The sequence below is a fragment of the Rhinopithecus bieti genome, unplaced genomic scaffold (assembly GCF_001698545.2).
Source record: "Rhinopithecus bieti isolate Rb0 unplaced genomic scaffold, ASM169854v2 scaffold_3948, whole genome shotgun sequence".
In the NCBI taxonomy this organism is placed as follows: Eukaryota; Metazoa; Chordata; class Mammalia; order Primates; family Cercopithecidae; genus Rhinopithecus; species Rhinopithecus bieti.
This window is the reverse complement of record NW_016804646.1, coordinates 4742313-4770039: the sequence shown is the minus strand read 5'-3', so window position 1 is coordinate 4770039 and position 27727 is coordinate 4742313. Positions and strand designations below refer to the sequence as shown.

Sequence of the window (27727 nt, the reverse complement as noted above, 5' to 3'; positions counted from 1 at the left end):
GGGAACTACCAAAGGCACCCGCCAACTTCGCCCGGATTTAGTTTTTTTTTGTAATTTTTTAAGTAGGACGGGGTTTTTCACGCCGTGGTTTTAAGCCAGGAAATGGTCTTCGAATCTCCTTGAAACCTTCGTGATCCCACCTCGTCTCGGCCTCCCAAAGTGCTGGGATTACAGGCTTGAGCCACCGCGCCCGGCCTGGCCTCCAATCTTTTAATGCAACCTAAGAAGCAGAATGTAAACAACAGTAACTATATGGCTAGATTTGTCATTCTGTTTTGTCTGGTTCAGTAGTTAAGTGGTTACAAATATTAATATTCTATAATATGAGTGTACTTTAAATTCAGGAGGCCCTTTGAATGGATCGCTGATTGCATTTTGATGCAATTCCCAGGGAGGAGATGAGTAAGAAGCCAGGTTGAGGTCTAGGGCTGGGCACATTCAATCTTATTCTGTATTAAAGTACAGCAATGGAGACACACAATATGCTCTTTCCTGACCTGGAACTAATTTGACAGGGAAAAAAAAGTTTTAGAAATGGGTCTAAGATAGGTAAGAAACCCAAGTTCACAAAATTGTGTTTAAAAAAAATATAAAAGGATTACAGAACTTCTTGAAAAAATTAAAATTATTATATAAAGTTTCTCATTGAGCAGCTCCGAACACTGTCAAAATTATTCTTTCTGTCAGTTATGTATGTCCTGTCAACAGATATATGCATTCATGCCAAATAAATAGGCCATGGAAAGTAGACATCTCTTTATTTGGGAAACTATTACTCAAATATTTTACAAAAAAAAAAAAAGAGCTTGGGGTGAGGTGGCTGATTTTGCATTACGGTACATGGAATTAATGTTGATTCTTCCAAATCATGATGACTAATGAATTTAAGCAAGTATACATGAACACTTTGATCTAATTCAAAGAAAATGGAATTTTGAATCAAAAAACAGTGGTTCCAATCTCAGCCTCAATATCTTTTAGCTATGACAGTTTGGCCAATAAATTTCATCTTTACCCTCAGTTCTCCATAAAAGAAGGAATGATAATTATGACCCTAATAAAGTGAGATAATGTAAGCATAAATGTTTCACAAACTTTTAGGTGAAAGGGAAATACTATTTTCTTGAGAGTAAAATATTGCATCTCTCTGGTGATGTAATGGTGGCAAGGAGCAAAATATATTTACCAAAAACAGTTGACATATTAAATAGGACTATTTAGGTTCATTCCCTTAATAATAACAAAAAAAAAAAATTGGAAACTTAGAATTAAACCAAAGAGATTACTGGTACTCTTTCAATGCGATGCAGATTTATTACATGGGCTATTTTACAACTCTGTAGGAGCAGTGGTTCACTTATTTTCCAGTAGAAATAAAAGGGATTTCTGTCCAGTGGAGCAGACAACCCCAAATATTATGGGTTATTGCCCTGTAAACACTGGACAAGATTTCTATCTAGTCTAGCAATCTTAAGCTAACATCCCTTTATTAAATTGCATTCATCTATTTATCTGTCTATAATCAAGACACTAATTTCTCTAAAGCCTTTTGAACCAATTTATACAGCTTCCTGCCTCCCACATTGAGTAATAGGTTGAAGAAAATTTTGACATTGATACATTTTATATCTGCAAAATAGCTATTTTACCTTATTGAAAATGATACTTCAATGGTTTTAGAGGTCATGTTCAAATGTTCCAAAAAATCTTCATTTCCAGGAAGTACGCCTCATGGACTAATATGCCAAGGGATAGTTCCTGAAGTCAGAGAGATCTTGAAATCTGCAACCGGGGTTCTCCACTTTTTCCCCTTTCTCTTTTCAGAATTTATGGGTTTGGTTTTGCTTAGAGCACAGACTCACAATAATCTACTCCCCTTTGGTGGCCACAGTGACTGGGAATTGCCTTGACGGTCTTACTGGTGATCTCTGGACCTGGATGACAGAGCTTTATTCTCTGTCGAATAAGAGACAACAGAGAATGTGTGTAAATCACTTGTGTTTGCTTGTCTCTTGGTGACCTCAGATCAATTAAAAATTTTATGCCCACTGGGTAGGAAAACAGTTCTTTGTGGTCTGGACTAGTAGGTTTTTGTGATTCTGTATCTTCTTTTGACCCATGACTGAAGGTGTAGGACTGAAGTTATAAATTCTCTACATGGTTTTGTGCCTACATATCTGTATTTCACAAAAGCTGTTGCCTCCATTGTGTGAAATGTTTCCCTGCTTGTTGCAGGCTGAATTATGTCAAAATTCCTATGTTGAAGCTCTAACCCCCAGTACCTCCTAATCCAACTGCATTTGATTAATTATAATGAGGTCTTTAGGGTGAGCCCTCATGCAATCTGACTAGTGTCCTTATGGGAAGAGGAAATTTACACACCAGACACGTGGGCACGTATAGAAAACCCCATGAGAGGATGAGGGAGAAGATGGCTATCTGTACAGCAAAGAGAGATGCCTACAAAGAAAGCAAACCTACGACACTTTGATGTTGGACTTTTGGTCTCCAGAACCAGGAAAAATAGATTTTGGTTGTTGAAGAAAAATAAATATGACATCTACAAATGGAATACCGCCAAAATTCACAGAAAATAAAGAAAGCAAACTCTGAATACTTCAAGTGTTCTAGACTTTTAGCGAAAAATTTCCTCTTATAGAAACTGCTAGCTCATACATATGGTGAATCACATACATATGGTGAATCTTTGGACAATGGAACAGTTTTAATAATGTGGGTTTAAGAAAGAAAAAACTTTTCTCTGATTTTTCAGTGTTAAATATGTGATAAGATTTCCATTTTACATTTAATCAGGTTGGGGTTTGGTTTCCTAGAAAGAGCGTACTTAATCCGAACTTCTTGTACTTCTCAAACTTTTTCAATCACATAATCTTGCATTACACTCACATAATTTTAAAGGTTTTCAATATACATTTTTATCTGACTAAATAGAATTCTAATTCTGGCAAATTTTTCTGTAGTCGTTTCTTATATCTTTATATATAACTTGCAAATGTGGATTAATCTTCAGACAGTTAGATAACTTATATTAAGGCTGAACACAAAAGCAATGATTAAACAGACATAATATTTAGCTTACATATTTTTGGTCCTTTAGTTATACATACTATAGAATGGCTATACTTTTGTGTCATGTTAATTGTTTTATTTTTGCTACTTTAGGAACCTGTGGCTCTAGAAAATTGTACTATATATATTTATAGTTTTGCTAGTCTGCTAAAATGTTTGTGTCTGACAGGTAGTTTTCTATCACGACTTTCCAGTTTCTTCGTGAAATCAAAGGTCTTATTTTGATTACAAGTTATAATTGGATTGGGTGGTTGAGAATTAAATAAAAGAAACAGTAACAGAAAAATACAATTATTTAGCCAAAGTCATGGGATGAGCTTTCTTTTTCAAGAACGAAAAGAGTAGGATATTTTGCCCTAAGTGTTGGTTTGTACCCATATATGAAACGATACCATGAAAGATAAAACTTGAGAGAACACAGCGAGTTGTGGAAAATTTGAGGGAAGTGAATTTTAATTGCTTTTGTTTATAACACCTGCGTCTGAAAAGAAGCGATAAAATGTATTAAAATTCACCTAATTTTGATTGGCTTATTTGTGAGATAAATTAATGGGGAAAAATGATCTCATAAAACCTATGTTTCCAATGCATTAATGCAAAATTAAAAGTAGTCTTTTTCTTGGTTGAATTGATAAATTCATCTTAGAAATCTTACCAAGGCATAGTAAAATTACTATTTTTCCCTTTTGTGTGATATGACCAGGAAGCAGAGATTTTATAACCCCCCAGAAGAATATCTGCTTTGTGTTGGTTCTAGCATAGCGTTAGATAAATAAAAACATAAAATTATGAAAGGCAAAGTTTCCTCACTTGTGAATGAATCAGGATTCCTTGCAATCATATTACATTACCAACAATCATTTTCCAATAGTTTGTCAATTTGACTAAATCAATAATTAAATATTTGTCTTGAGGCACCTAGGATTTTATTATAGCCAAATGACCAAGTCTACTCTGACAACTACTTTAATTTCCCCCCAACCCCATTTAAATTTCAGATTTAAAATTTTAAAATATAGACCATAAAAATTCATGAATATAGTTTATACTTAAAACTGGCTTTAGGCCGGGCGCGGTGGCTCAAGCCTGTAATCCCAGCACTTTGCGAGGCCGAGGCGGGCGGATCACGAGGTCAGGAGAGCGAGACCATCCTGGCTAACACGGTGAAACCCCGTCTCTACTAAAAAATACAAAAAACTAGCTGGGCGAGGTGGCGGGCGCCTGTAGTCCCAGCTACTCGGGAGGCTGAGGCAGGAGAATGGCGTAAACCCAGGAGGCGGAGCTTGCAGTGAGCTGAGATCTGGCCACTGCACTCCAGCCTGGGCGACAGAGCGAGACTCCGTCTCAAAAACAAACAAACAAACAAACAAACAAACTGGCTTTAATATTTCCCACAGGCTCCCTGGAGAGAGGAGCTGGAAAGCCTTAGGTTTGTTTCAAGGGCTTTGTATTTCTTATTAGCCTCGCCACTACAGAAGAGCTATGGAATGAGCTGTCAAATCGGAAGGACGCTCAGCCTTCCCTGGGTTCAGTTTGTATATATGAAATGTTACGCACAGAAGTCTTTTTCTAATTGAACACTTTATGGGAAGACTAAGGAGAGCCATCAGAGCCCATGCTGTCCATTATATGTTCTTACTCTCCAGAGAAACCTTGATCAAACTCTTATAAAATAATTATGCACTGTGTCACAAAGGGGAATTTTACCCTCGTCATTCTGATATTGCTGGTCACTGTAATAATTGATCCGGACTTTCATTGGTATCAAACTGGTTTCTGTCTCCATCTCATGTTTGCCTGTGAACTGCACGATAAGCCGCAGGTCTGGGGTTGTATCTTCAGCATATACTCCCGTCTGCAGACCTCTCGGAAAGGAGTGTGCCAGACACTCTGGAAAACTGACACTTTAAAGAATAGACTCTTGGTTACTGGCCTTAGAGCTGACATCAGCTCAACAACTTTCAGGCTGGACCATGGAATGAAGCAGAATTTCCAGGACTTATTTCAGTCTGGAAATAGATGTTCTTCATGAAACTAGCAAATAAGCCAAGATCCAAAAAAGAACAATTAATTACACAAGAAGAAATGAATGGATGAGTTTAATTATGGCTACTTGTTTTGAATGCTTTTAGTATTGCATTTAGTATCTATTTTTATGAATATATGAAGATCTCTTTCTTCTTCATCGATATCACCTTGAATATAATAGACTATTGCTTTTGTATATAGTTTTTGTTTGCTCTGTCACCAGGCTGGAGTGCAGTGGCATGATCTCGGCTCACTGCGACCTCCGCCTCCCAGGTTCAAGGGATTTTCCTACCTCAGTCTCCCGAGTACCTGGGAATACAGGCGCCCACCACCACACCCAGCTAATTTTTGTATTTTTAGTAGAGACAGGGTTTCACCATGTTGGCCAGGATGGTCTCGATCTGTTGACCTCGTGATCTGCCCGCCTTGGCCTCTCAAAGTGCTGGGATTACAGGCATGAGCCACCAGCTGCTTTTGCATATAAAATTTAAAAAATTGTAAGTAGTATCGGATTCTTACCATCCTTCGAAAGGCAGAAATACCTTTACTGATTCGCCTTACTTTTTCATTAGAACATGTTATTTACATAGGTTCAATTAGGATTTGTTTTCATCTTACCAGGATACAATTGAACAAATAGATTGTGCAACAAAGAATACATGTGGATAATTACATTTGAGAATAAATCTCACTTCATCGGATACAGCGACAAGCTAGTCCAGAAAACTGACGAGAAACATAGACAGCGCCGACGAAGCCCAGCGGACAAATCAGGTTTACTACCTGGCTATTAGAGTCCTGTTCCTAAGAGCTTCAGGAAGAGAGAAATTCATCTCAATTTATTTATACAGTGCAGGCAAAATGTGATGGAGAGAATGTTTTGGAATTGTTTCCCGAGCTTTGAGAAGGAAAAGCAAATAATAAAGGTTTTTAAAAGACAAATCTGAGATTCCTTTAAAAAAATTTTCAGGCAGAATTAATTATGTGGGTAAAATTATGTGGCTATAGATTTGTAAAGGAACCTCAAGCAGACCTATCTGGTTAATTAACAGTCTCATTGGAACTATGTAAAAAATGAGGCCATGTTTGATCTGGATGAAAACAGCATTTTTCTGTGATTAAAACAAAACAAAACAAAAACCTTTGTGGGATAGGCTCAGTGGTTCACGCCTGTAATCCCAACACCTGGGGAGGCCAAGGCGGACTGATTACCTTTAAGTCAGAAGTTGCAGACCAGCCTGGCCAACAGGCTGAAACCCTGTCTCTACTAAAAACACAAAAATTAGCCGGGCTTGGTTGCAGATGCCTGTAGTCCCAGCTACTCCAGAGGCTGAGGCAGGAGAATCGCTTGAGCCCAGGAAGCAGAGGTTGCAGTGAGCCGAGATCACACCACTGCACTCCAGCCTGGGTGACAACAGAGCAAGACTCTGTCTCAAAAACAAACAAACGAAAACCTTTTTGATTACTTATGGGGACGGGGGGAATGGAGTGTAAAAAAATAGCCACAACTCAGAAATGGGCCAAACAGACGACTAGATGTCTTTTTGAGGCAGCATTGAGCTTGTTTTCCTATTGGCAGGGAAGCTGTACCACTTTGTAGAGGCTGAGATACCTTGTACATTTTTGTTTGGTAAAGATTTCCATCCAGTGTAACAGATAACCCCAAAGTCTATGGTTTACACACATCTATTTGTTACACATACACACACACGAAAGAACTTTTCCTTTAATGAGTACACAGAAGTACAGAGAGTAGTATAATGAGTAACCATCCCCCAGATTCAATTATAAATCATATGTAACTAGCTGGTTGTCTCACTTCCACTGATCCTAGGATTGATCACATGGCATCAGCCAGATTCCCTTCATTGATATCAACCCATTCACTTTCATCTAATTGTTTCGTCTATTCATATCTGTTGGCAGAATAAAGTAGGACTTGCACAATGGTGAATATCTAATTTCTCAATTGCTTCTCCAATTCTTGTCTGAAACTTCTCTGTAAAGAAAAATTTTCCTCAACTCCTAGGGCCATTTGGTTACCTTGAAATAGAATTCTTACAGGAAAAGCTAGATACACCCTTATTGTTTTTCTTTTAATTATCAATTTCCTGAGCAAGATTTTAGGGCTCTAGTTATTTCCAGGAGTTTCTCATGTTTTTCTTTTTCAGCAAAATTATGAATTTTTAAGTCGTCAATAACTTTTTTGTCTTAGAGTATACTTGTTTTCATCTTGGATTATCTCATCTTGGGACACTGAATCTTCATTAGCCCATGTGTCCTTCAAGTATGTCCCTTCGGATTTCATAATCTCTGCTAGCTTTCAAATAAGATAGCCACACAAGATGGGCAGGTTCATCTTGTACATGATTTGTCCCAGGCCTAGAATCTTCTCTTCTTCAATGATTCCTTGTCTTTTTTAGTTAAAAACAGTATTAAGAGACTACAGTCTGAGTGGCCGCAAACTTACTCCTAATTAATGGGTTTAGATGAATGATCCAGACACTATCTAAAAGAAGGGAGAGTGGGAAGATTGGGAGACAGGAAAAGACTGGCACATGAAGTGTTAAAACTGGCTGCTCATCAGAATCACCTGTGAAACCTTCAACATCGGGATTCTCAGGCCTCAACCAAGGCTTATGGAATATGATGATCAAAGGGGAGCCCTAGGTTATGTAAAAGGCCCTCAGGAAATGAAGTCACTCTGGGGCCCACTAGGGAGGAGGGCTGAGTTACAGTCTCCAAGAAGCCACATTTCCAGACCTTGGGATCCAGTATATTAGATACTTTTAGCAGTTGAAGAATTTATTATCTTAAGCAGTAATACATATTCATTCTAGAAAGTTCATATAAACCAAATATTCGAAATAAAAATAAGTCACAATCCCATCACAAGAACAAACTGCTATTAAATCTTGCATCTGTGTTTTAATATTTTTCTTTATGGATGCATATGCACACATGGGGATATATATACTTATTTTTTAGAGTAAGATCATATTCTACTCGGCAATTTGGAATTGAATTTTGTCATTTGGTGTCTTTCCATGCCATTAAATAATATTCTAAATATCATCTTCAATGGATACACAGTATCCCATTTTATAGAACTGCCAAACATTCAGAACCTATGGTTGTACCTCTTGATTGTTTTCCATTTTTTACTAATATAAACAATGTTGAACATCTTTCTAATTTATTGTATACATCTGTAATACAATTTTATCATAAACTCTGAGAGTATAAATGACTAAGTCAAAAGGTCAAAGTTGCATTTTCTCTTGTGAGAGTTCTAAAACACTTCCCTATCAGTTTGAAGTAAAAGAAAAGTCTAGGGCACATGAAAAGTACTAGAAATGAAGAAGCAAGGGTGCACAAAGAGGGAAGGAAATATGCTAACTGTTATCTTTTAGGGCTGTCACACATTGAATTTTAATGTTTGGGGAAATAACCAATGTAGCTGTTAGGCAGCTGGGTTCAAACATGGTAGCACTAAATGGTACATCACTGTATTGGGGGCAGGTGCAACATAAACCTCCCATGGATATTTGTCAGGTGGAGAATTCAGGACAAGGTTTCCCTATTCGTATACAGAATTTTGAAGTCAGGGCACCTTCTAATGTTGACTGCAATGCTTAAGTCATCTGTCTGTCTCTGACAAAGAGCTAGACCCCCTTCAGGAATGCAAACTTCTCCCACTGCTATGGTCTGACTGTTTCTGTCCTCAAACAATTCAGATGTTGAAACCTAATCACCCATGTGATGGCATTCAGACCTAAGGAATTTAGAGGTGATTAGATCATGAGTATGGAGCCACAGTGAATGGGATAAGTACTCTTATAGAAGATGCCCTGGAGAGCTGCTGTGCTCCCTAAACCATGTGAGGGCACAGCTGGAAGGCACCATCTATGAATCAGGAAGCAGCCTTCAGCTGACACCAGCTTTAAAGGTGCCTTGTTCTGTGACTTCCCCGCCCAGCGTCTAGAACTGGAAGAAATAAATGTCTGTTGCTTATAAGCCACTATTTTGTATATTGTCACAGCAGCCCAAAGGGGCTAAGACCCCCACAATTGGAAATCTTGGATTAGAATGAATTATATTTCCCATTTTCAAAAAGGTTATCAATGAGCGAATAAACGAATGTTGTTCTCATTCATTTAACACATATTATTAAGTTACTAAGCATCAATGATGTGCCCAGCACTGTGTTAGGTACTGCAACAGCCCAGAGTGAGAGGAAATGCCCCTGCTTCCTGGAGTCTGCCTTCCAGCGGGGCTGGTACCACCTGCCTGTGCTATTCTCGTGCTCAGGACGCTGTTGTATACAGTAACCTGGTAAATTGACTATGTTAAAAGAGTACTTTTTCTTTCTTCACAGAAACAAGAAAAATTATTTCCCGTGGAGTCCAAGAGAGGAGCATATCTATGGAAATGATAATTGAAAGAGAAACTGGAAACACCAACCTTATGAAAAATACTAATGGCTCTGTTAATGAAACAGGGATGCTGGCGACAACAGGTGACAAATCTAATCTAATCTAATCTAATCTGTTTCACCATAATAAGTAGCAAGTTCCAGAAATGTGCAATCATACAACAGCACTAAATGACTGCTGCCACTTGTCACTGAAGATGTTTTATTGGGATATAATATTTCTTCTTGGCATGAAGAGAATGGATTAAGTAAATGAATACAAGGTATGGTTCTACTTTACCAGCACAAAGGGACAAATCCAAAATAAACAACTGTTACAGCAACTATGCTAATCTTATTAATTAAAATATGCAAACTATACTCATTCTCATTTTCATAAAAGGAAATCCTAAATGGTCAATTTGAAGTATGTTTCCTCACTATTTGTAGGAACTTCTAGTCCTAGAATTCTTGGTCCACCTTTCCCCAAGATTGTATTCATTTGTTAAATATGAGACACCACCAAAACTGTAACGATGCCATAATGGAAGAGTTACTGAAGTAAAAAAAAATCAAATGAGTCAACTATTATTAAAAGAGAGGTGACTTCATATCCATCAATTAGAAATCAAAGAGTCTGGCTGGCTATTTATCATCAAAAATCTTTTATTGGCATAAAAAAGTCCACACAACAAGCAGCTTTTTAAAATAACTACTCAGGCAAGAGTATCACTCACCAAGCTGGGACTTTATGTTCTTTGTGACAATAAAGAAATAGAATGGCAAACAACAATCTGTGCAGACTTGCAAATCATACTTTCCTAAGCTATTGCTCCAGATTAAAATGTCTGCCTTAGTTTTCAGGAGGTTAAAGAAGAGTGTCTTATCTCCGAACAGCAGAACTTCATGAAGATGTATACATACCTTCCTCTTGCAGTTAAGGAAGGATGGAATGTCTTTGACCCAGGTAAAGATCCATGTACCTGAATCATGAACGTATCCAAAAAGATGGGCTGGGCATGGGGGCTCACACCTGTAATCCCAAATATTGGGAGGCCGAGGTGGGCAGGTCACGAGGTCAGGAGTTTGACACCAGTCTGGCCAACATGGGAAAACCCTGACACTACTAAAAATACAAACATTGGCTGGGCATGGTGGTGGGTGCCTGTAATCCCAGTTACTCTGGAGGCTGAGGGAGGAGAATTGCTTTAACCTGAGAAATGGGGGTTGCACTGAGCCGAGATGGCACCACTGCACTCCAGCCTGGGTGATAGGGTGAGACTCCATCTCAAAACAAAACAAACAAACAAAAGAAAGAAAGAAAAGAAAAAATCCAAAAAGACACATTAGCAGGATTCAGTTCCCATTGTGTTGTTTGACGCACTGACCAGTTGATTCAATCTCAATCTGTGTTCACAGTTTTCCTGCTCACTTAGAATCAGAGCTCTGTTTGCATTTCATGATGAATACCCACTTACTGAATGTTAACTTGTTCCTAACTGCCCCAATCCTTCATGCATTGCCAGAGCCAGCTTGGTTAAGTCCCCTGTGACCGGTATCTGTGACCTGTCCCTAGCTAATCTTCTCTGTCACAGTACGAAGTGGGGCACACACTCATCGCCAAAGGGTCCTTTGAGCAAGTCCCAATAGAAAATGTATCCACTTTTCGGATGAAATACTCAAAAAAGGGTACTACATTACCTAACGTAAAATGGAAAACAAATACATATGCCATCCATCATTCAGGGCTGGGAAACAACGAAAATGTAATATTCTAGAAAGACAGCCATATGAAGTATTATTTCTCATGCTGCCCATCATTATCATAGAGCACCCATTATTCTAATTTAGCTCCAAATGTGTGGTGGAGGTGATCAAAATTTAAAACTAAATAAAGAGACTCATACAAAAATAAAAATAAATAAAATAAAATAAACAAAACAAAACCCTGACCCCAAAACTAGAGTAACCTGTCGTCTCCCAAGTATGGGTTGGGGACCTAGCACCTGTTCTGGGGGGAATTCAGGCAGGTGGCCCTGGATCTGCAAACCTAGGTAGTACTTTAGAGCATGAACACAATATTGGGCCTTTGTACATGTGAACTAGAAAGCAAAGGGATAACTGAAATGGATAACAGTTATTCAGCACTTGGTATATTCCAGGCCTTTTTCTAGGCTCTTGTCATGAAGTATCTGACATCAGCTTCATGAATTAGGTACTTTTTCCTTATCGCTATATGAGAAATGGGGAAACTGTGGCCTGGTATGTTTAAAAACAAAACAGTGCACTATTCACTTGAGGATCTTATTAAAATGAAGGTTACTGATTCAGTAGGTCTGATAGGGGCCAATGATTCTGCATTTCTGATAAACTCCCAATTGCTGCTGCTGGCCCACAGACCGCACTTTGAACTGCAAGAAAGTAAATCGTCTGAGTCCTAGAGGCAGCAAGAAGAAGAGCCAAGACGGGCTAAGTTGCTTGGCTCCAGGGTCCACACTTATTGCCAACCAGCTTAGCATTTGCATGGCAGACACGTCACAGCCCAGGTACCATGAATGGGCTCAAGGATTCGAAATCAATGTCTGTCACCCTTTTTGACTGCATTTTCTAGCAACAAAAGTCCTATATTAAGTGCGCAGTATATACCAGGAACTGTGGTAAACACTGGTTCAAAGGATTTTCATTTAATCCCCTGAAGTAAACTATTGGCCATTTGATTCCCTTCTTACAGGAAGCAAATCACAACCCCACTGATGGACTGGGTATTCTAGTGAGTTTAATTATCATGCACAGAAAAGATTGAGCATTAATTTTCAAAGAATCAGAATCTAATAACACACCTGTAACACCAAAGGTAGTCAATATTTGGGGATTGAGAAAGAATTTTAAGATCTTACAGAGCATCAGAGGTATCATTTTGAAAATTAATTATAGTCAAATAGACGTAGAAGGTGTAGGAATTTAGGCCTGTTTCTATGAAATTATCAAAAAGTAATCTAAAAAAGAATGTAGTGATATTGTCTTTGTCAGAAGGGTTTCATTTTCTATTCTAAAATAGATATTTTGTTAATTCTGTTTTTGTTACATAGGTAGAATACAAATTCCTGATTTATGTGTGAAATGTTTGGAAGCTACAGGTCATACAAAATAACACCTTCCATTAAAGTTTCACAAAATTTCCATTAGTTCTTATTTATTCAGAACAAATTTAGAAAGACTAAAAAGAGTGTATTACGGAGAGTTAAATTCTAACAATTTGAAATGTTTTCTTTATCTTCCCTTCAAGAAAACGGAATCCAGCAGCCTGCCTGCATTTTTGGCAGACTCTGCAATAATTAGAATGCTCTCATGATTCCCAAGATGGACCTCCCCAGCTATAAATACGCTGCCTCCGTGCTCATTCCTGTCAAGTGCAGATCTCCCCATCTTGGCATATGGACAGTGTCCTCTGAAACACTTCAGGGTTGGAAGAGTAAAAAATGTAAATGATTTGCTTGATCGGCCATTTAGGCCTCCAGGAGAGGGACACCCAGACACTACTATTTGCAGAGGCCTCTCGTTAGAAGAGCACAATGTCCAGCCAGGCCTCATGGAGTCTTGAATGCAATGTCCCCTTTCCCCTTTAAATCACAATATGACTTTGCAGAGGTGACTTCAGAAAAATCAAAACATTTTGAGGCTCCCTGCAGGTACCCTACTTAACTTCAACTACCAACGTTGGCATTTCTCATCTACTCTCCCCCACAGTTACTATTTATGTTTCAAAACAGAAAACCAACCACAAAAAGCAAAACGATTCCCATAGAGGCATGAACCCAAATAGGCATGAACAAAAGCACAGGGTAGATGGGGCCAGCCTCAGCCTGCGTTGCCCACTTGGGGCATCTTGGGGCAGCATGGTATTCCTCCAGACAGCTTTTGTCAATTGCATGCTGACGCTCCTTCCAGCTCTATTTCATACTCCTTTTGCAAGTATATAAGAAAAAACATGGGACCAGGTGTGGTGGCTCACACTTGTAATCCCGGCACTTTGAGAGGCCGAGGTCAGTGGATTACCTGAGGTCAGCAGTTCGAGACCAGACTGGCCAACATGATGAAACTCCATTTCTACTAAAAATACAAAAATTGGCTGAGCATTGTGGTGGGAGCCTGTAATCCCAGCTACTCAGAGACTGAGGCAGGAGAATTGCTTGAACCCAAGAGGCGGAGGTGGCAGTGAGCCAAGATCGCCCCACTGCACTCCAGCCTGGATGACAAGAGTGAAACTCCATCTCAAAAGAAAGGAAAAATTATGCATGGCATGAGGAGCAGTTTCTTAGACACCAGAAGAGGGAGTGATGGACACAAAGTCACAACAGCTGTGACTTTTGGCATTCAGAGCTCTTGCGGGCAGGAAACCCACTCTTCCAACTTCATAGATCCTCTGAACCTATAATAGATTCCAGGAAGCGTGGCCACCTGCACGGGACCTAATTCTTCCCAACATCTCCAGTGTTGCCTTCTTGTCTTTCAAAGCCAGGCTCAGGGTCTGTCTTTGCTTCTCACTCCTCTAAATCCCCATATTACTGTCACTGTACCCATTTTTTAAAACTTACTCCATTTCAACTTGTGTATGTGCATTTGCCAAACTGTGAGCTACTGGAGGATCTTGTTCCTGCTACTAACCTTTGTATTGCCTGTTCCAATCAATGGGTTTATTATACGTAAGAATTACTCAGAAGGCAGCAGATTAAAACACATGTGAGTGGTGCTCACTGACAAGTATATGGCCCCAAGCGATGGTTGTCTCAAAGGACCCCTCTGCCAAGCTCTGTGTTCCTCAGGGCAGGACTGTTGCTTACTTTCTGAATACCCAAGGCACACTCTACCACGTTTTCCATATGCAATTATTAACCATGTTCTCCTGCCAAATGTGACTCATAAGAGTTGAAGAGCTATAAGAGTTACATTTCACATGGTGGATAAAGCTTTTTGACAGTATGACAAAACTTTATCTCTCGTTACTCATGTGCCAGCTAATGGAGGTAGAAAATGTATTAGATGACTGACTTGAATTTGATGAGTGCCCCTTACAAGTGTAAACAAATATGTTGCCAGTAATGACATGACTGTATGTAAAGCACTATAAAGAGGAATGAGCACACTTTTGGAGACCAAGGTGGGTCAGGAGTTCAAGAACAGCCTATCAACATGGTGAAACTCATCTCTAATAAAAACACAAAAATTAGCCAGGCATGGTGACAGGCGCCTGTAGTCCCAGATGCTCGTGAGGCTGAGGCAGAAGAATTGTTTGAACCCAGGAGGCAGGGGTTGCAGTGAGCCAAGATCACGCCACTGCACTCCAGGCAACAAGACCAAAACTCCATCTAAAAAAAAAAAGTAAGGAGCAACTAGTTCTGCATCTACAGTAGTGTATAAACTTCTTGGAAAAGATTTCAGGATTTTCCCCCTACTTCAACCATCCCTCCCCCACCAGAAATATGTGAGGCTGGCAGACCTCTCACTACGGTGCAATATCACTTTCCGTGTTTTCGCCTTTAATATTGAAAAGGGATATTACTGTAAAAATTTCAGTGTTGGAAGAAAGATTAAAATCCTGGCAAAATAATAATGTATTTTTCATTGGTTTATGTTGATATCAACTCTAGTATGAGTGCCAAAATTTTGGGTTTTTTCAAGGAAGATTTACACAAGAGGCAAACCTTACAGCTGTGCAAAACACCAAGAAATTCACGCCCTCTGGCTTAAAGTCATTAGCATGTATAACACACATTTTCAAGTACTTGAGATTTGGTTTTGGATAAAATGAGAATTAAGTCTGAAGCTTATCACTTTATTCCATTAGCAGGCCCCCATTACTGATTAGCGTTTGGCAGGTGTCAGTTAATATATAATCCCAGAATAATTTTCATTTTGTACTGCATTCAACCACTGGCAAAAAAACTGTTGATAAAAGCATATTCTCTAATAATTATAATGTATCAATGGCATATCTCCAGAGCTCAAGTCTTAAATTCAATTGCATTTATTTAAAATTTCTAAAATAGTTGTCTATTTTATATTTTTTCTATTTAAACTTTACAAGTTATATTTCAATAACTTATTCTGGCACATAATGCAGGAATGTCAAATCTTTTGGCTTCCCTGGAACACAGTGGAAGAAAAATGGTCTTGGACCACACATCAAATACACGAATAACTGGTGAGCTATAAACAAAACCACAAAACAAAACCAAAAATACCTCATAGTGTTTTCAAAAAGTTTATGAATTTGCGTTCAAAGCTGTCCTAGGTTGCATGCGGCCTGTGGGCCATGGATTGGAGAAGTGTGATGTACTGTTCCCTCAGAACTAGTCTCTTTCATTTAGCAAGAAGCAAAAGGCCTATTGTATAGCAAATTGTTCTTCCATATAATTAAATGCTTTCTTAGTAAGCTAGACAGTAACACTCGAAAAAACTGGAAAACACTACCAAAGTTTTTCTTTTGTTTTTCCAAAAGCCAAAATTCTGAAAAAATAGTATACCATGTGATATAGAGTTTTAAAATTTGACTACTTGGCTGAAATCAATTAATATGACTCTTCAAAAAGATCCATGTTAAGACAATATCTACTTTCTAACCAAAATGTCTAGAGGAAATGCAAAAATTCCTTTCTTCTGATATTCATATTCAGGAAAACAGAGGCTACTGGACACTTTACATAAGCTCTGGAGTAAGACAGTCCCCCTGGATAAGGCTTGGATGGTCTGGGTCGGTTCCTCAAGGGATCTGTGTAGTTTCCTCATCTATAAAGAGGATATGAACATGGTCTACCTTACAGGGCTGCAAGGAATTAAAAGAGATATTTCAGGGAACAGGTTTTCCTATACTGCCAGGTTTACAGCAAGCACTCACCCATACTGCCTGCAGGTAGGACCCTTCCCGTTGTTCCGGGCAATGCAGCAGTTCTAGGATTTGAAACGTTACGGGTTGTGTTGCCTCCACCCTTTCCTCCTGCAGTTCCTTCACAAGCAGCCAGCGTGAGACTTCCTAAAGTCAGATCATGTCACTCCGTTGCTCGAAAGTCAAATTTTCTCAACAGGGTCAAATCCTGGGCCCAGCAGACCCTGCCTGACCTCTCTACCCTGCCCTTTTTCTGACATCCTCTTCTCCGAGATCCACCTGTTACAAGCTCCACCCCATACTGGCTGCTGTGTTTTCTGGGCAGGGCCCTGCCTGGGGCTCACGAGTTGCTGTCACCTCTGCCTGCGCACAAATGAGTGCTCCCTGAGGGTGCCCTCCTCACAGGTTAGCTCATCACATAGGCCTCGCGGCTGCCGTGTATTACAAAAACTCCCCACCAATACTCTTCGTCCCCTTTACTCTGCAGTTTCTCCACAGAACACACACTTACTAGTTGGTTGCTTGTTTCTTTATTAGCTTCTGCTCCAAACAGAATAGCTCCGCTCAGGTAGGCATTTTGTCTGTTTCTATTTTCTGCTACATCCCAGTACCTGGCACTGTACTTGGCACAGAGTAAGGACTCAATCATTATTTGTTTATGTAGTTCATTAACTGATATTTGAGGAGCCTCCTATTTTTTTGCTAGGTCCAATGACTTCATCTGACTGTCAGGAGATGATGAATGGAGGCTCATTTAGGAAACACCAGCAACACGTGAAGGTAATTTACACACAGGTACTCTGGAGCCCAGGTGCAGCTCAATGTTCTTGTTCACAACATAGTAAAATAGATTTTATTCACTGACCATATTTTAAGCAATACTATTTTTTACTGTTTAGGGCAGTACTACTCAAAGCACAGCCCAGGGGCCCATAGTATTAGTATCACCTGGGAGCTTGTTAGAACTGCACCTTCTCAGCTTCCATCCAAGGCCAACTGTTCTGGGCCCAGGGATCTGTGATTTTATAGGTCCTCAGGTGATTTTGATGAGCACTAAAGCTTGAGTGGCACTGCTGTAAAAATTACTTCGATGACTCATTCCAGTTCTCGGACGTCCTCTTACAAGTCTTAGCGTGACATGCTTGCGTTCCTAGTACCGACGGTGTAACCGGTTATTCATGTACATCATGTTGTCACCTTTCATGTTGACCAGTTATCTTTTGCCAACTAAAAATACTTGAAAGGCACCTTCTCGGGTTTCAGAAGTTTCCACTTGTTTCAATAACATGTGTGGCTATAGCCCAGCTATTCACCCGTTAGAGCCCTCCCACATCCAGCCAGCACTTATATCCTTCGAAGCTGAATTTGAAGACTCTGGAAGCACAGAAAATTGGAATTTCTTTTAATCTATTTTTCTGAGGCAGAGGTTCTCAATCATTGTATAACCAAGGATCATTTGCGTCTTTTCAAATGACAGATGTTGTATGTGTTTAATATGTGAAGTACGTAGACAGGAATCGTCTCAGGCTTCTGTGATTGGCTCGGTGTGTTCACCTCTCACCAACCTGCTTCTGTTCTCCCACCCAGCATCCAATTGTTGCATAAGAACAACAGGTAGGATCCATAATTGTAAGACTGGAAAACCTTAGCGATAGGGCAGAGTTTCTCAGAGTGTAGTCAGTAGCAACATTTTGGGGCCTCTACTCCCAGACAAATACATCAGAATTTCCGGTCACAGAAAAGTAATGAAATAAGATTTTTTTTTTTCTCACCATTCTGGCCACCAAAGAAACATGGAAAAGCATGCAAGATAATTCTGCACATGACAGTCTGTGACTCTCTGCTCTAGTAACTTTACGCTATAATTTTTAGTGAAGAAAAATAATCATATAGGCATACTGTTTGTATATAGTCATTTCAAATCATTCTATTCAAAGTCTTAACTCAAACCAAGAATGAACCAAGACATTTGAAGAGATGAAATCTCATTTTCTCTGTATAATCTTAAATAAAGCATTCGTTCTAAAAGCTAAATGCACAGGAATTCTGATGAATTACTTACTATGTTTACAATTTTAAGGAATTTAGTAAACATGTCTCACCACTCTTCTAAGAGATTTTGAGGAAAACTACAGTTAACTGGACAAAAACTCCATCCTCAAAGAGATTCAAAGGTGAAGTCGGAACTGGAGTACAAACTAGCAAGTAATAAGGGAGAGTCCTAAGGGTTCTGAAAAGGATTCCTTCCGGTTCTAATGAGTAGGAGAGGATTACTTATAGTTTAGTTGTTAGTTTAACACAGAGTTAAATCTGAAAGTTGATCTGGGATAAGCCATGTCTCTTTTCCCAATTCTTTACAGATGCAATATAACTACACAGAGGCCTTTCAGTAGCAGTATGTAGGGTACCAGGAAGTCACCCCGAGTCTGTAGTGCTGCAGGGAGAAGTGTATTAGGAGGGCACCCCTGCAGCCCCCAGCTGTACCATGTAGACTTGCCTAAGCCAGTCCCTAGCCTGCAAAATGCACAAAGCTGTCAGACCACAAGACAGAGGGGTAAATGAGAAACAGCGTGATCAGAGGTTAGATGTGACTCAGACATGGGTGGAAAGTAAAGGTGAAACAGCACGTCATCATAGGCCGTACAGTACTCTGAAAGCTGCTGTCATTTACCGCATTCCATAAATTTACTAGAATTTATTCTCTATTGTTTGGGTGGAAATAATTACACATTCCAATTTAAAAATAGAAAGAGAATATTATATATTTAGCAGAATTTTCTCAGTGCCTACTGGTACTTCAGACCCCATATAGAGAAAATACTATATTTTCTTAACTAAAATATTATGGTCTAGAGAGAAAGACAAAGAGAGTCAATTGAAAATGTCAATAATTCTAAGTTCATTCTCATAAAAGAAAATTCTGGAGAAGACCAAGGGCAATTTTATGATAAAACAAAATAAGAAGACTCAAATTTTCAGATAAATATGTTTGATAAGATAGTAGAGACAGATAAGCTAGGAAATGGATTAAATAATGTGAATATGTACAGAATATGATTATTGTGCTAAAATTGTTTTTAATATTCAGTAATAGGTAAAGGTTTAATTTTGTTTTAAACAATGTGATTTTTTTATTTTTAGTAAGAATATTATCTTGGGAAATCAAAGAACTAGTAGATAGGTCTACTAACATAATAAATCCAATCTGTTACACAGTTGTACAGGAACAAACACAGTAAATATAGGGTTTGGCACCACTTTTGGTTTCAGCCATACACTGGGGGATTTGAAACATATTGCCTGTTGATGGGGAGGGATGACCATACATGTGAGACATCCAGAAAAAATGCATAAATCTCAAAGAGGTGGTCTAAAATTCAGGCTTGGATACCATCTTCAATGGCAAAGGAAGAAAGGGAGAGGAGAAGACAAGAGTAAGGTTTGTTACGCAGATTATTAAGTTGGTGGCTTCTCAAGAATCAGAGTCTCCAGAGACTCTGTCCTTCTCATCCTAGTAAGGAGAGGGAGATACCCTTACAAATGGAGATTTCCTTGGTAGATATAAATTTCCCTTACAAAAGGGTGACTTCCGCTCTGCTTTTAGAGCTTGTCCTATGTCTACTGTTTCTCAAAATAATCAGCTCAAAATAATACTTATGCTAACGTGGCATATTTTGGGGTGGTATATTCCGGTCTCATATACCCTCAAGGTGGAATTTTCCCTTCTTTGGTTTATAATGTTAGAGCACGAGTATCGTTTAGTAGGGCTTGTTTTTCTCTAGAGGTGTCAATGTCAGAAAGATCTTCTACATACTCTGGTTGAAATATCAGAATTGTGATGAACTTGGGTTTGATATTTATATTAATTTATCATATTCTGGATCACAAGGGCATTGCAGGGGTTTAGATTTATCTCATTTTTCCCCATCTATGACATTTGTTTCCATTTCTCAGTTTTTCTTTCCAGACCTGAGGTGCCCAGCTCACATGAAGCAGACCCTCTTTCCCTCCCACAGTCATCTCAAGATCACCAGAGCATCAGCTAATGTCTTACTTTCTGGGTTTATCTACTCCTGTATTTAAAGATGTTGTTTCTACATTTTCACTTGTCCTTGAAAATTATCTTTTTTTTTTTATTTTTTGCAAGCTCATTGAAAATTTTTAATTCCTTAAATTTTATTTACTAATTTTAGTGGGAGGCATTTCTTATTATGTTAGGCTTCCATCTTGCAGGACCCAGAACTTTCTGACACTGTGAAGGCCATACCAGCCCACAACTGCCAGGATCTATTGTATGTGGGAGGAAAATCAGCTTCTACCCTGTAAAGTCATTGTGATTATTTTGTGTCTTCTGTCAGACACAGTAAAAATTAATTCTATTACACCTTTGACTATTTAGAGAATAAAAGACTAAGAGACACATACTAATATTTTAAAAATAACTAAACAATAACCATCTTTTCCAAAGAAAAGCATTTTGAAATGGGTGGTAGCACAGAGAGAAGGAAGAGTCCTTTCACACTAAGGATGTCATTGCCATTGGAATATGTGGCTTTAGAAACTACAAATGGCTCAATTAGCTTTCAAATTCTTTCTACTTTTTAGAATTTTTCTACATCACTAGAAACATATCTCTTCTATTTAATCTCAATGTGAAAACCTGTTTCATAGTACTTCTAATAAATGCATTCTCAAATTTTACATCAAAGTACTCCACCTACAGTGATGTCTCCTTGTAGTGAATTAGAGACTCCAATCCAAAATGCATCATACACTAAATATGCACCTGGTGAGGCTATGCTCCATGAAGACTGCACTAAACAAACAAACAGAATGCTTTAATACTGTTAGGGCATTCCAATTACCTGGACTGCCAGCTGGTGGTGAGTCATTCCTGCTGTCAGTGTGCAGAATGACAGCCAGCCCCACAGAGTCTCCTGGGAGGACTGAGCTGCTGAGGTCCACCCGAGTCAAGCTCTGGGGTTCCCGCTCACAGCCTCCCGCCGTGTTTCTGGGGTTGTCACCTCCAGCTGCATTCATTTCTTGACCTTTTCTCCATGGTCTCTGAACAATGTGAACGATGCTCTGCTGATCCAGGTCACAGTTCTGTTTGGGAGCAAGGTGAAAAAAAAACAAGGAAATGGCAAACATGAAATGCCAGATAGAGTTTAACTTGTCCTCAGTGTTAGAAGGGAAGGGAAAGTGAAATGTAATTGACCAGCTTAGGCACACATTTGGCCACAGCACTTAGACACTACACATGGTAGACAAACAACACTGAACTGGGGCCAGAAACAGAAATCTGGGGATACGTGAAACACAACAGAACGCTGAAGTCATATTCAAAAGGAAATGAAATCTACCAGGAAAAAAAAAAAAAATTACCAAAGTGAATCTATAAGCACAGTGAAAATAATAATTCTTTTTTTATTTTTCCCCCAAAACGGAGTCTCACTCTGTCATCCAGGCTGGAGTGCAGTGGTGTGATCTCAGCTCATTGCAACCTCCACCTCCCGGGTTCAAGCAATTCTTCTGCCTCAGCCTCCTGAGTAGCTGGGATTACAGGCGGGTGCCACCACACCTGGTTACTAAAAATATTCTTAAATAATAAAACTGATTGACATCAGAATTGATATGTCATTCTTTTCTGTTTTATAAAAGTACAGAAAGTTATTATCAATTAGAGGGCATTTCTGTACAGCATTGGAAATGAATGTGTTTGAGTAGACTCCACACACACCCCTCCACGGGCACCAGCACACACATCGTTACACCAGTGGGGAAGCCAGGCAGGAGCACACTCCTGCCACCCAGGGTTCATTCTCTCTTGGTCGATTTAACCATGAAAATCCGCAAACATTTACAAAAAGGTTTTGCATCTATATATTGACACGTTCGAACAGAAGAAGATTTTAACATTTTGTAGCATAAAAATTAAAAGTCAGATTATTTGCTAGGGCAAGAACTAGGCTACCCTACATGGAATTCTAGTTTCAGAATATCTACTACATAGGGCCACCCGCGGTGGCTCAGGCCTCTAATCCCAGCACTTTGAGAGGCAGAGGTGAGTGGGTCACCTGAGGTCAGGAGTTCGAGAAGAGCTTGACCAACATGGTGAAATCCCGTCTCTACTGCAACTACATTAGCCGGGCTTGGTGATGTGTGCCTGTAGTCCCAGCTACTCAGGAGGCTGAGGCAGGAGAATCACTTGAATGACCACCCCATACCCCACCAAAAAAAAAAAAAAAAAGAATATCTACTACATAGAAGCAGTTACTGATCGGCTTGCTACCCTCTTAAGACACAGCAAGGACCTTACTCTCTCAGCAAATCGATGTGGCCGGGCACAGTGGCTGAGGCCTGTAATCCCAGCACTTCAGGAGGCCAAGGTGGGCGGATCACTTGAGGCCAGGAGTTTGTGACCAGCCAGGGAAACATGGGGAAACCTTGTCTCTACTAAAAATACAAAAAAATTAGCCAGCTCTGATGGCATGGGCCTGTAATCCCAGCTACTTGGGGGGCTGAAGCAAGATAATTGCTTGAGCCTGGGAGGCAGAGGTTGCAGTGAGCCGAGATCACGCCACTGCACTCCAGCCTGGGCAACAGAGCAAGACTCCATCTCAAAAAATATAAAATAAAATGAAATAAAATAAAATAAAAATAAATCGATGCCTTTCAAATACCTCTTGCCATTCTCATTTTAGGAATGCTCCCAGGACACTCAAATGAAATGCATCCATAACTAACAGCAATAAATGATGCCCTCCCCTGCTGCTTTCCCAAGCTCTTCTGTTGCCTTCACCATCAATGTCCCTCGAACAGTGGTGCCCAGCACTCACCAACACCCCTGACCCCAAACAAAACGGCTGGAGTCTGCCTCCTCCACCTAGGAGGGCACCAGGACACCCTTTGTCCTTAAATCCCCTTCCGACCTCTTCTCTACTCTCACATCCCGAGGCTCCGTCTCATCCCCAGGCCCTGTGCCCCTCCCCATCCCCATTCTCAGAGCTCCCAGCCTCTCCTGAGGACTGTTCCTACTCAGCAGTGGCCACTGTTCATCATTCTCTGACCTGAAGTCCTCCCCTGCATGACTTCCCCGTTTCTGTCAGGAAAAACCATCCTCCATATCACCTGCTTCGAGCCTTCCCCTCCCACCTAAAAATCTCATTATCCTGCCATGTTTTGTAATGGGCTGCAAGAGAATCACTATCTTTAATTCCTCCTACCTAATCTTTGATATCGGCAAGGCACCAACAGTTAGCAATTTTGTCTCAGAATTACCCTTCACATCTTCAACTCCTTTATATCTCAATATTCACCTCCCCATTTTAGGCCCTCCTCACGATTACTCCCTTTACATCCGATATCGCCATACTCCAGTCCAATATGTACAAGAATTCTGGGTGTGTGTGTGCTACATAATCTTTCTAAAGTGTCTCAGTATTACTTGTAAAATGGACTGTAACATCTCCCATGTTCTTCGAGTGTGTTTGTACATTTTTCTTTTCTAGATCATGATCTAGATTTGATTTTTTTATCTTCCTTACCCCTCCTATATTATACATGTGACAGATTAAACTATTCTTCCAAATTATGCACGCCCGTACATTAGTGCGCATACATCATGCTCCCCACTTCCTCCCGGCGATTTTGCCCAGCCACGTGAATGGCTTTGACCAAAGGGATATTAGCAGATGTGATTGGAACCAGGGCTTTGTATTTGTCCCGCTGCTAAGGTCCATCAAAAGAACATCCCTGCTGGGCACAGTAGCTCACACCTGTAATCCAAGCACTTTGGGAGGCAGAGGTGGGTGGATCACTTGAGGTCAGGAGTTCAAGGACAGCCTGGCCAACATGGTGAAACCCCACCTCTACTAAAAACACAAAAATTAGCTGGTCGTGGTGGATGTGCCCGTAATCCCAGCTACTCAGGAGGCTGAAGCAGGAGAATCACTTAAACCCAGGAGGCAAAGGTTGCAGTGACCTGAGATCCCACCACTGCACTGCACTGCATGGAGTGAGACTCTGTTGCAAAAAACAGAACCTCCCAGAAAGCTTCCACCTGTTCACACATGGCCCACACCTGAGTCCAGCCCACAGAGGTGACCAAGTGCAGCCACACTCACAGCGTAAAGCAGGGACCTGCAGCTGAAGCCAGCCTGAGGCCATGGGCACCCCCACTGACCTGCAGGCACATAAGACGGCATGCTTTTATGGCACTGAGATTTGTGCTTGACTTTTAAGAAATAATGGCAGACAGTCCTTGATTTTCCATTCTACTTGGACAAGGTATCACTGTCCATGATCAGCTCCATGTCAGGTAGCACTCCTCTAGCTTACACACAGTCTCTAGCCTAAGTCATTTCAAAGAAACCAGCATCAGGATCCGAGTATGCTCAAGGACCTGAGCTTTGCCACAGAAGGAAGAGTGGAGAATTAGCACCCTAGCCTATCCTGAGGTTTCTATCCACATTGTGTCCCTTCCTTTCCACGTTCAGGACTCAGGTACTTCCTGTGATCCTCCTAGAGAAAACTAACGCCTTTCTCCCTCATCTGAATCTAAAAATCTTTGCTTACTGTGCTCTTCTTATTACAGTGGTTAAAGCTTGGACAGTATGTAGTGTGTGTGTGTGTGTGTGTGTGTGTGTGTGTGTGTGTGTGTGTGTGTCTGAGTCTTATCTTCCAACTTATTTTAGAAATACTTGAGAGCGGCAACGTGGTCATACTAATATTTATCTATCACACAGTGCTTTGAAGTCAGGAGATATAGAAACATATCTATGAATTTAAAAAGTTTAAAAAAGTGAATGACTGAAGGGAAGTAAGAAAGAATGAAGGAGTGAATGAATGAATGAATATAAACAGTCATGAGCTCAGTGTCCATGTGCCACAGAGGGAACCAGCAGAACAAGAAAGAAAGGACATAGAATTTAAAGTCAAATGGACTTAAGCTCTACATAGTTTATTAGCTCTATGAATTTTGGCAAATTATTCTTCCTTCCCCAGCTTTCTGCCATTGACAATAATATATCAACTTTGAAGGCTGTTTTGAAGATTCGAGGAAATGTAAAGAGCTCAGATCCCGATCCGCAATGATACATCGTTGGTAGTATTGTTACCATTTATGAGTTTTAGAAAACTAAAGAGGATGGGTCCCTAATCTTGTACATAAATAAGGCCTCAGAATTCTGTTTAGCTTCTCACTTACACAATTGTGTTTGGAAAATATACAGAGAAGGCAGAATGAGCAGGAGCTATCAATGTGACAGTCTCTCTGGTAGCATTCCAGCTTTCTGTGAACTAAAAATTGATACCAAAAAAAAAAAAAATCCTATATCACCATATAGCCAGATGCCATGAAACACAAGAACCTGAGTGAATTTTCAGGGATGGCTGAAATGTGACAAATGTTGATGAAATCTAAAAGATTTCAAATCCAGATTTTCCTAATGCTTAGGGTAGAGCTGCGAAGGGGAAATGAAAGTCCTCAAACAGATTTCAGTAGTTACAGTGATCCGAATAGGACACATTTCCCTCAGTTGCCATCCCTGTTTCTGAGATCATTAATTGCTTAATCTTTGACTCTCATAGAAAATCTTGCTGGTCCCAGAAGCGGTGCCTTTGACAGATGGTGTACTCACACACCATGCTGGTTCAGTTCAAAGCCACATTCCATGGACAATACATTGGATACAGTCCCGTTGTACAGCCAGGCAAAAGCCCCAAATACTATTTAGTTCTCCTAGTATACAAAAAAATTCCTCAGATGTGGGAGAAAGAGATTTTCGGAGGGAAGACATCAGAGTGCTCCAATATGGTTTCAAGTTACCCCAGAGCAGAAACAATGTCTTCTTTATCTTTGTTTCTCCAATAAATAAAATATTACCTGTCAAAGAGAAAACACTTAATATGGTTCTTTCTTTCTTTATAACAATATATTAATCCAACAAGTAAGGCAGTAACAAAGTCTTTAGTGTAGACAAACCAAGTAGATATTTCTGTAACCAGGTTTGGTCTTACACTGTCATGCATAGCTGTTGACCCATGGGAGACTAAGCGATCAGTATCTTGGGCTCTCCGTCTACAGGATCCTTGATATGGAAACATACCAGTATTAACAAAACATCCATGGGAGTTTTTTTGTGCCAAATAATGATCAACTCTCATCTGGTTGGACATTATCCAACAATACACAAAAAATGGATGCGTTTTCTTTTCCAAAAGAAGTTCCTTCAACGGCACATAGTTAAGATCCAAATATTTCAGATTCTTCCAAGCACTTAATAAAGAGTTACACAGATCGTCTCTAAAATGATTAATAATGATTTCAAAGTTGTTAACAATACCACATTATTTCTACATTGCTTTCAAGAGTTATGGAAATAATTATGTTAATAATAAAAAAAACATATATGATATACTTAGCCATATATTGCAGACCATTACAGGTTTTGAGACATAATAAATTGCTTATTATTCTCATACTCCTATGAGGGAGTAACTATCACCATCTGCTATGTCTGAATGTGTCCTCAAAATGTATTTGTTGCAACTTCACCGTCAATGTGATTGCATGAAGGGGTGGAGCCTCTAGAAGGTGATTCAATCACAATGGGGCAGAGCCTTCGTGAATGGGATTAGTGCCCTTATAAAGCAGTGGAAGTGTTTGGCCTCCTGTCCTTTTTGTCCTTTTAGCCCTTCCAGTCTTCCAGCAAGTGAAGACACAACAAGAAGGCCCTCACCAGACACTGAATATCAGCACCTTGACCTTGGATTTCCCAGCTTTCAGAATTGCAAAAAAAAAAAGTCTAGTTTTATGAATTACCGAGTCTCAGGTATTTTGTTATAGCAAGACAAAGAATACAAGACAACATCCATCAAGTGAGTGTGTAAACAGAGCTAGAATTAGTGTGTAAATCCATGAGAACTGCGGCTGGCACTGATAAAGCTGTTTTCAGATGACTTATTGTGGTTGCTGTTGATTCAACTTTACAGAAGACTAAGGGGAGCCACAGATAAGTTCACGGTGGGTTCAACAACACCCAGCTCCGAGTGTGAAGCCAGGGTAGGAACCCAGGTCATCGACTCCTCTGCTGGTCTTCGCTGACTCTGCTGAGAGGAAGTGGAGACTTGGATGAGGCAGACAGACTAGGACAAGTCTACAGAGGTCCATGGTGAAGACCAGGGTGTGGATGCTGCAATGGAACCACCCCAGGTACGAAGGAATGATTCAGAGAAGAGCCAGATAGCTGAAATGTTACAAATGTGAGAAGACAGGATCTGGGACTGGGCTGTATAGGAGGTAGTAAAGT

At 39.9% G+C, this 27727-nt stretch overlaps 1 protein-coding gene across 4 annotated transcripts in view; it reads right to left on the bottom strand.

The window, feature by feature from the left end:
• PRKN (parkin RBR E3 ubiquitin protein ligase) overlaps positions 1 to 27727 on the bottom strand; it is a 1416081-nt gene that overhangs the window by 922922 nt on the left and 465432 nt on the right. For all 4 annotated transcript variants that reach the window (XM_017869558.1, XM_017869559.1, XM_017869556.1 and 1 more), the window contains exon 3: positions 21281 to 21521. In XM_017869558.1, the coding sequence (XP_017725047.1) occupies positions 21281 to 21521 (241 nt within the window). The remainder of the gene's footprint in view (positions 1 to 21280; positions 21522 to 27727) is intronic.